Here is a 9,659-nt window from a genome sequence, read left to right as displayed (position 1 = left end):
TTAGCAGGGTTGCTGTTGTGTAAAATGGTTAATGACGTTCGGGCGGAGCCTGGTCCAGGTAGGGTCAGCTAGCAGAGAGATTTAACCCTCTGAAGTTCTGCACCTCTGTGGATTTAATATTCACATTTTTACAGCCTCTATGACCCAGTATCTGGCTGATCTGGCTGATATACAGATTTTGTCATGGCTTCCTGGTTGTGTTGAGCAGTGTAGCATTTGTTAAATTTTTGCAGAATCCTGGCAGTGAACATGTTTTATTTTTTAATCGAGACGTGTAGAATCGGATGTTATAAGTTTTAACTTAGATGTGTTTGTAGTTTTCAGACCGTCTGCCACATATGGTGCATTTTTTTTTGCATATTAGGCGTTGAACTGATCAATACAAGAAGAAATTAGTTTAACAGATGGTATAAATCCAGTAAATATCCTTTTATTGCCCTCTGGGAATGAAGATAGTGAAAGAAAATATAATATTTGCTACTTTTTTTATTTGTATTTCTCAGACATGAAGATGGTTTAATTAGAGGAGACTGAAGTTTTTGGCACCGCACTTTATAAATCTGCATATCTATTGCCAATTCCTGTTATTAGTCTGACGACAGGATCTGCTGAGGAAACTTATCAGCGTCACACAAACACGACGGTTCATAATCACAACTCTGCAAACAGGGAGGGAGTTCATAATTCAATATTCTCATCAAAAACTGTGAGCTGTGGGGCGTTTAAAGACACATTTATGTGATTGTATTTTCACACCGGAGCCTCCGGGGGCTTCATTACACACAAAAACACTGATGGTGCCGCTTATAGGATGATGCTGTTAAATAATAATAATCAGGCTGCAGATACAGAAGATTTCTGTGTAAAAGAAATGTTGAGGTAGTAAATGTTGTTTATCAGAGGTCTGTCTCTCTCACACACACACATTTAGCAGGACTTACAGTCACCTTAAACTCCTGGGTAATCCAAATACAGGCAAAGAGGTGGAGCATGAAGTTTGCATCCATGTGTCACATAAAGTGGTCACAACTGAACTAATGCAACAGACTGAGAACATGTGTGTTTTGGTGGACTGCTCCTTTATGAGCAGAGGCGGGTCCGTTCAGATGTAGGAGGAGTGAGAGGGATGAGTGAGGTCAAGAGGAGGGGCAGAGGAGATAATGAGGAAGTGGCTACACCCGAGTGTGTGGGGAGCAGAGAGACGGAGGCTTTAACCATCAGCAGCACACAGAACACAAAATCAACCCAAGCGGTGGAGCTCAGCGGCACAGGAGAGCAGGTTAGACATTCAAGGCGGATGTGCAGGAGTGGAGGTGGCGTTTGACGTCATGTGGGAGGAAGCACCCTGACCGTCCCTGACCTCCTTCCAGCCTCGAACCCTGTCTGAAAGACTGCAGGAGCTTTTTGTTGGTTTTCATGTCGTTTACTTAGTTAGTGTCCATGGACACTCTGAGTTCAGTAGTTGCCATTTAACAAAAAGACACTTTCTGTGCCAGGTGAACCTGAAACGAAGAAAAAAATGAAATAATTTGTTTTGACCTCAGCTTTATTTAAATCCTGTTTGTTTATTTATCTGCAGTGTGGGCAGCTGAGGCCTAAAGGATGCTCCACTCCCAGAGTGCTTAGTGACTAAATCATGTCTGTTTTTAATGTTTCCTGTGGGCCTTAGCAGCTATATGCTTGATACAAACAGAAATTGGCTCTAGTGGACACCAGAGGAACTGCAGCTTTTGGGACTTCCACTTCATTTTAGTGATGTGCTGCTGGATCTGGTCTGAAGTCTTCTAAGTATGAAAGGTCCAGTGTTGATTGTTATTCAAAGTTGCCACACCACCTGTTTATTTCTGCTGTGAAGGAAGTTTTAACAGGTTTCTTGAGGACTGTCTCACTGTCAGGACCAGCCCTCTGGTGGACACTTGAGGAGCTGCAGTTTTTGGCACTTCTCTTAAGTCTGTGATGTTGCTGCTCGGTCTGAGCCGTCACACTCTGCAGGTATCAGGTGTAGAACTCTCACACGACTCCTGCACAGTTAGATCCAGCACACCTTTGTGTTTATCGTAACGTACCTCACTTGTGAAGTCATTACAGCGCCCCCGCTGAGAGCAGGCGGGTGTCGAGGTCACAGCTGAGATGTTAAATATCACCGCTGTACTTCTTCTACATCATTAAGGTAACTTGGAGCTGCAGAACTTTATGGTTGTGAAGAGTTGTGTAGAAACCCTGCAGGCGGTCTTTAGCGGAGTTCATTATCGGAGTAACAGACGTTAAACCAGCAGCGGCGCCGACGCTCCATTTTGTCTGAACAGGATGAAGGCTTTTTGTGTGTCTCAGAGGCTGTTCTTCCCCTCTTCCTCCTCCTCCTCCTCCTCCTTTAGTCCTCTGGGCCAATTTTTGCAGGCAGCGGGGGACAAGAGGAATGAGTCTCCTCACAGCGAGGTGTGGCACAGGATGGAGGGAGCATGATGAAGGCTGGAGAGAGAAAAGAGGCAACACTTGACTGTTTGGCAAACTGAGTGCAGACGGGTTTCAGGAGCCGTCTGTCTTTCTCTGTCGCACTTGAGAGCTCAGGCTTCACATTGGTCAGCTGACACCTGTTTACTGCTTAAACACTTTTGACACGGCCACGAACCGGCTGTTAAATCCTCTTTGTTATATTTGATTCAATGTGAAGCTAATACCACAGAGGCTGTAATAGTAAATGATGGACTCATCTCTCTGTACATAAACAAGCACCATTCTAAGGTCCATGGGATGAGCAGTGGTCATAGTTTGGCTTCCTGAATGCCTTGGTTAGCACTGGTTAGGGCAGCAGTGGCTCAGTGGTATAGCAGGGTTGTCCAATAACCGGAAGGTTCGATCCCCTAGTCACTGTTGTGTGTCCTTGGGCAAGGCAAGGATTTAGATGATCACTTTGTGTGTTTGTCTGCACAGAAACAGCTCAAAGGAATAAAGTTTGTGTGGAAGAACTTGTCTGTCCTGACCTCAGGGCCACCTGACCTCTGACCTCATCACCATTCATCCGACTTTACAGATGTTTGTCAGCATACTGTTGGTGTGTAATGATTCTGGTTTAACATCCAAACATTTAGAACTGGCACTCTTTGTTAGTTTGTAATATGTGGCCTGTTGTGTAGTCAGCTGGTTCACAGTGTGTTTTCAGTGTGTCGTTTGCTTCATGGCAGAACACAGATGACACAAACTGTATTTTATGAAATACTTTCTTGGCAAACCTCCGTTTCTGTCTGCTACAGTTTAGTTGGTTCGGTGTTGAGAGACAAAAAGCTTTTCTGCTGCACTTCTATTCACACACACACACACACACACAGCAGGTTGTGTCTCTGCTTGTTTTCAGCATCGATTGCAGAGATCGACCTGCTGAGCCTCACAACATCCAGTCAGTAACCAGCCAGCAACTTGACTGACTGCCTCATCGATCCTCTGCTCCGCTGACTGACTGATTAAAAGCCTGACACGGCTGCTTCCTGCCTGGTTATTAACAGACTGACTGGTTTCCTGTTTAATCCGGCCCTCCTTGACTCCCCTCGCTCGGACGCTCCTTCATTAGCGGTTGTTTTTTCGCTCCTCTCTCAGGATCGATGCCGGCTCCTCTAATGTTCACTAATGTTGAGGAGGCGAGCGTCCTGTACGCAGCGGGCCGCGGGTTTGATCCCCGCTGCAGGTCGTCTTTCAGCAAAGAGCTCAGATGTTAAAAGGGTTGAAGGGTCGATAGCTCGCCGTGTGTCCGCGCTCAATCGACAGCCTGATAAAAGCACCTGATTGGCTGAGAAATCTTTCTGAGAGCTTTTATTGGATGATTCCAAGCGAGGAATTACAGCCTGCTTATTTACAAAGGTTCCTCTCTCCTCTACAAAAACACATCAGATTGAGCCCTTCACACATTTTTTTCGGTGAAATCCGTGCACGCTTTAACATGATGTTTTTGACTAATGATAAACTCTCCGTCTGGTGAGAAGGGATGAACAGGCAGCGAGGCGGCGGGCTGCTTCTTATTTACTTCTGTCTGTTTTTTTTATCATCTGCAGAGCCGCATGTTTTCACGGTGGAGTGGTAATGTCTTCGGGTGGAAGCGGATTCTTTCCCACCTTTGCTCGCTCGTCCTCCCACTCGGAGCTCGTCTAAAGCTGTTTTTCTTGTGGCTTTAGACGACAAGAGCGCAAACGCACAAAGAGCCCAGAAAATCACATAAACCCCACTCTTTGAAATCCTTCCACAGCTGCATGCTTTTTAACAGAGATGCAGAGAGGCCGCAGCGCTGCCGAGGAGCGATCAGGTTATTTCACTGTTACAGTCTGACACCATGAAAACAGACTTACATTTCTGAAGGCACAATCTGCACTGAGCTTCTGTAACACACACTTTTTACCACAAACCCCATTCATCCTTTACAAAATCAATCACACGTTCATCACTCTGTACATCAGTCTGTCAGCAGGGGGCGGTGTTTGTGGAACAGACTTGTGTTTCCTTGCAGAGTAGAAACATCCTGCTTCCAGGCGATGAGCTCATGTCAAACATTTGGTTTGGACCAATCAGAGCCCTGTGAGGAACTGCTGTCAGTTCTGTTTCCACAGCAGCTGTTGGCTTATGACATTGTTAGCTTTCATGGACCCACTTTTTTTGTTCTTTTAGCTGTGTTTGGCCTCCACGCATTTTATTATTATTTGAATATTGACTATAGCCTCTTTACCCTTATCTTGGGCAGCTGGTCGCATGTGACGTTCATTCTGTCAGTTCATGAAGACTTTTCTGGTTTGATAACACTTTATTGCAGTAAAATTGTCTTTTGTGCTCCTATTTTTCTCACAAAGTCACAACAGTCATCTACAGACATGCTAACTGCTACTAGCTAGCTTTCAAATTTTCTCAGCAGGGCTCTCAAGTCTTATGCATTGAGCGTGAGACACGCACTGCAACAAGTTCACACAATCACGCCACAAATGCCATTTCTCACACAGAGAAATGATTTTAACTGCACAGAAGTTCCTATTAGCGATCGGCCAATGAGAAAATAGAATTTTTCAGCCAATCAGAAATAGACTTCTTTGTTGCTGGGTGAGGTCTGAGTTTCAGCTGCAAGCACAATGCACAGTGGACGTAACCCATGCTCTGAATGTAAGTTGTAGACTTGTAGTTTTTTTATGGAAAATTTCAACCAACTGGAAGCACATTCAGGCTCTCCAGAGGCGACTGAGGTTCATTCGTTCTGAGCTCCAAGTTGAACATCTTTCTAATGATCACAGCACAGATTGTCCTCTTTCTTTTAATTAGTGTTAGTACACGATCGGGGACTGGAACAGCCGGCTCGGCCTCAGGAGGATGCATCATCGCCACCTGCAAGGTCTGTACCCACAATGCTCTTTTAAGCTCTGGAGGTAGAGGAGGAGGAGAGAAGATGAAGGTGGAATTCTCTTTAAAATCTCTGCAGCAAAACAGAAATACAAGGTGAACAATTCTAATTCTAATTCTGAAAATTCACCGTTTCTGTTACTTCACATGTATCTGTGTGATACGATGCGACTCCTGAGGATGCAGGTAGAACTTCAGTCTATATCCTTAAGTTGCAGTAATAAACTTAGTATTGCAAGCAACTGTGCACACATGTGATCACAATAGTTTTAATAATAGTAAAAATATAGACACAAGTCTACTACATCTAAAGCAATGAACATCAGAGTCTGATGTGGATTCTGTGCTCTCTGGAGCCACAAAGGAGGAGCTGAGAGCTGCAGACGTCTCATTCCTGCACAACTACAAGGCTGCAGTGGAAAGAGTCCAGCGCTGCCCCCTGCTGGATGATCCACAGCTGCCCTCAGGAGCTCTGATAGACCAGGCCAAACACCTGGGCAACCTGACCTTCAACATCTGGAACAAGATGAAGGACATGGTCTCCTACAGTCCTCTGGTTCTGGACCCAAACACTGCTCATCCAGAACTCATCCTGTCTGAAGATCTGACCAGCGTGAGACAAGGACAGAGACAGAAGCTTCCTGATAATCCAGAGAGGTTTGATTTAGCCTGCTCTGTCCTGAGCTCTGAGGGCTTTAACTCAGGGACTCACAGCTGGAAGGTCCATGTTGGAGACAGTACAGGCGGCGGACTGGGTATGTTAGCAGAGTCTGCACAGAGGAAGAAAGACATAGAGTCTGGATGGTGGAGAATATGGTTCTATAAAGGTAAATATATAAAACCTCAAAGTTCAGAAGAAGGTCCAGAGGATCAGAGTGAGTCTGGACTGGAACAGAGGAGAGCTGTTGTTCTCTGATGCTGATACTAACACACACACTGCATATGCAGCATTTTTATGGTGATCTGGGTAACTGGGTTGAAGTTGGCTTCTAGGTTTGTGGTCCACAGGCCCACTGAGCTCCCGATGAAGGCTTTTTGAGTCTTGTTGATGTTATTAGGTTCCAAACACTCCAGGATCCATGTGTGTGGCTTTGAGTCATGGGCATTTTTGTAATCAATCCAGGCGGTGCACAGAGGGGTGTGTTCGGTCTTGTAGTCCTAAGCTACAGCTTTGTCTACCAGTAGCTGGTGCTCAGCACTTCCAGTGTTCCTATCAGTTCATGTTTGTGCAGCATTCATGTACTGATCCATGTCTGTTATGATGCCTGAAACTTGTATACTTGGTGCTAGCTTGCTAACCAACTAGTAGCTGGATATCATGCTAAATATTGTTGTGCAGTGTTTTTACCTTTGACATATCACTCTGCTATGACGTTAAATTTATCCAAGTTTGATGAGAAAAAACTTTCACCTGGTTTAATCTGGCTGCTCTAACAAACATTTCATAGTGAGTAGAAATAATGATAGATACACTCTGATAGATTAGACGACAAAGACATGTGAGACCCAGTCTTCCTGTCTGTCATTGATCCTTTAAATGTGTGTGTGTCTTTAATTTTTTGGTCCTGCCCCTCAGCCAACACACCTAAGACAAACCAGGAAACAGGGAGTTACTCTGCGTCACAGAGCAGAGACGAAAACACACTGAGAGACAGACGACAAGACTTTAAAAGCATCTGCAGCAGCAGGACAGGAGGGAACTCTGGATCACTGACACTGGAAGCTGCTGTCTGACCTGAGCAGAGTTTGATGAGGACAGAGTGAAAGTGGAAGGAACTTTCTGAAGGAGAATAACACAGAGACTGACTTCCTGTTTGCTGCTCTGCTGCTGTGAGAAACAGAAGGAATGTCTTCCAGACCAGAGGACGATCTCTGCTGTCCCATCTGTCAGGACGTCTTCAGACTTCCTGTTATTCTGTCATGTAGCCACAGCTTCTGTAAAGACTGTCTGCAGAGCTGGTGGAGGGACAAACCAACACACCAGTGTCCAGTCTGTAAGGAATATTCAACCAATGATCCTCCTGTAAACTTAGCCCTGAAGAACCTGTGTGAGAGCTTCTTACAGCAGAGAGGTCAGAGAGCTTCAGAGGCTCTCTGCAGTCTGCACTCTGAGAAACTCAGACTCTTCTGTCTGGACCATCAGCAGCCAGTGTGTGTCGTCTGCAGAGATTCAGAAAGACACTCCCAGCACAGATTCAGACCCATCGATGAAGCTGCAGCACAACACAGGAAGCAGCTGGAGGAAGCTCTGCAGCCCTTAAAGGAGAAGTTAAAGGTTTGTGGACAAGTTCAAGTGAAGTTTGATCAAGCAGCAGAACACATTAAGGTCCAGGCCCGACACACAGAGAGGCAGATTAAGGAGCAGTTTGAGAAGCTGCACCAGTGTCTAGCAGAGGAAGAGGAGGCCAGGATGGCTGCACTGAGGGAGGAAGAGGAGCAGAAGAGTGGGCTGATGAGGAAGAAGATGGAGGCTCTGAGCAGAGAGATGGCAGCTCTTTCAGACACAGTCAGAGCCACAGAGGAGGAGCTGAGAGCTGCAGACGTCTCATTCCTGCACAACTACAAGGCTGCAGTGGAAAGAGTCCAGCGCTGCCCCCTGCTGGATGATCCACAGCTGCCCTCAGGAGCTCTGATAGACCAGGCCAAACACCTGGGCAACCTGACCTTCAACATCTGGAACAAGATGAAGGACATGGTCTCCTACAGTCCTCTGGTTCTGGATCCAAACACTGCTGGTACAGAACTCATCCTGTCTGAAGATCTGACCAGCGTGACAGGAGGGGATGAACAGAAGCTTCCTGATAATCCAGAGAGGATTGATTATGTCTGCTCTGCCCTGAGCTCTGAGGGCTTTAACTCAGGGACTCACAGCTGGGAGGTCCATGTTGGAGACAGTACTTTCTGGAGACTGGGTGTGTTAGCAGAGTCTGCTCAGAGACAGGGAGACATATGGTCTGGATTGTGGAGAATAGGGTTTTATGGAGGTAAATATAGAGCAGAGTCACCACCAGCTTCAGTCACTGTCATCTCAGTCCAGAAGAAGGTCCAGAGGATCAGAGTGAATCTGGACTGGAACAGAGGAAAGCTGTCGTTCTCTGATGCTGATACTAACACACACATACACATCTTCACACACACTTTCACTGAGAGGCTGTTTGCATATATATGTAATGGGGATGGTTCTCCTCTGAAGATTTTACCAGTGAAAGTCTCTGTGAGTGTAGATCAGTGATGAAGATGATGATGGTGATGGTGAACATGAAGCAGAAACTCTTGATTGGACAGATTTTTTTAAATCATGTGTCTGTTGAGTTTAGATTGTACGTTCATTTTAAATGTCTTTAGTTTAACAACATAAAGAATCTGCTGTTCATGTTCAAATCAATAAAAACACATTAACAATTAGCTTCATCATCTGTTCTCCTGACTCCTTTTAAACCATGACTGTTACTAAACACATGAATCACATTTACCGTGCTATTGTTGTTAGCAGTGAGCTGCTACTTGTTTCACTTTCATTCTCTCTCTGTGAAGTGGTTCATCTATACATGAACTTTACCCAGCAGAGGTTAGGAGGAGAAGGCAGAAACATAGATATAATATTTCAAACAACTGAACTAGTGGATCAAAAAATATATTACAAACCTCTTACGAACATGAGTGTGTGGTCGAGGAACTGTTGCTGTCCTCCAAGCTGACATCCAACAAACTGAAACACAGCAAACACAAACTAACACCACAGAACCATGACACAGTGTCAGCTGAGATACAGATGATACTCAGATAATCCCCATCAGCCACATTCAAAATTAAATTAAGATGCAGCACCCTTTATGTTTCCAATACTTTGCTTTTCTACATCGTTTTGTTCTTGGTTACCATGGTTACAACTCCAGTCCCGTCTACATCATGATGTATAGCCTGAAAATGAGGGTCTGTCACAGATTTATGACATCTATTCCTAAGAGATGAGGAGACAAAACCTCCTGAACGATCCATCCTGTCACCATGCAGTGCTTCCATCACAGTTCGAAGGGATAATAAGGTATCTTACCACAAACTATGATCTGTCCTAAACTCTAACCATGTCTGTCTGTGCCAAAGTGCAGCAACAACAACAGCTGTGTCTGTGTTGCAGAAGACTGATGTTTTATCCAAGAGTTTCAAACTGAGGTCACTGGAATCATAATCTGGTTTTCTGAAGAGTTTCATCACCCACCCAGGTGACTTCATCACTTCTGCTGCTGCTGTGGTCATGAGACATTGTGTTATGTGCTTAAGACCTCTGTCGG

At 45.1% G+C, this 9,659-nt stretch overlaps 1 protein-coding gene and 1 pseudogene across 1 annotated transcript; both read left to right on the top strand.

Moving 5' to 3' along the window:
* Positions 1-5,337: 5,337 nt before the first annotated feature.
* LOC114443075 (zinc-binding protein A33-like) lies at positions 5,338-6,329 on the top strand (annotated as a pseudogene).
* Positions 6,330-6,978: 649 nt separating this feature from the next.
* Positions 6,979-8,626, top strand: LOC114442369 (tripartite motif-containing protein 35-like). Its single transcript, XM_028415850.1, has one exon. The coding sequence runs from the start codon at positions 7,214-7,216 to the stop codon at positions 8,597-8,599; it is 1,386 nt and encodes a 461-aa protein (XP_028271651.1). The 5' UTR covers positions 6,979-7,213; the 3' UTR covers positions 8,600-8,626.
* Positions 8,627-9,659: the final 1,033 nt, after the last annotated feature.

Source organism: Parambassis ranga, chromosome 10 (assembly GCF_900634625.1).
Source record: "Parambassis ranga chromosome 10, fParRan2.1, whole genome shotgun sequence".
NCBI classification, from domain to species: domain Eukaryota; kingdom Metazoa; phylum Chordata; class Actinopteri; family Ambassidae; genus Parambassis; species Parambassis ranga.
The sequence above is the reverse complement of the archived record's forward strand: the minus strand, read 5'-3'. Positions and strand labels throughout refer to the sequence as shown.

Excerpts from the sequence above, each read along its gene's own strand:
- LOC114442369 (XM_028415850.1), top strand. The coding sequence starts at position 7,214 with ATGTCTTCCAGACCAGAGGACGATCTCTGCTGTCCCATCTGTCAGGAC.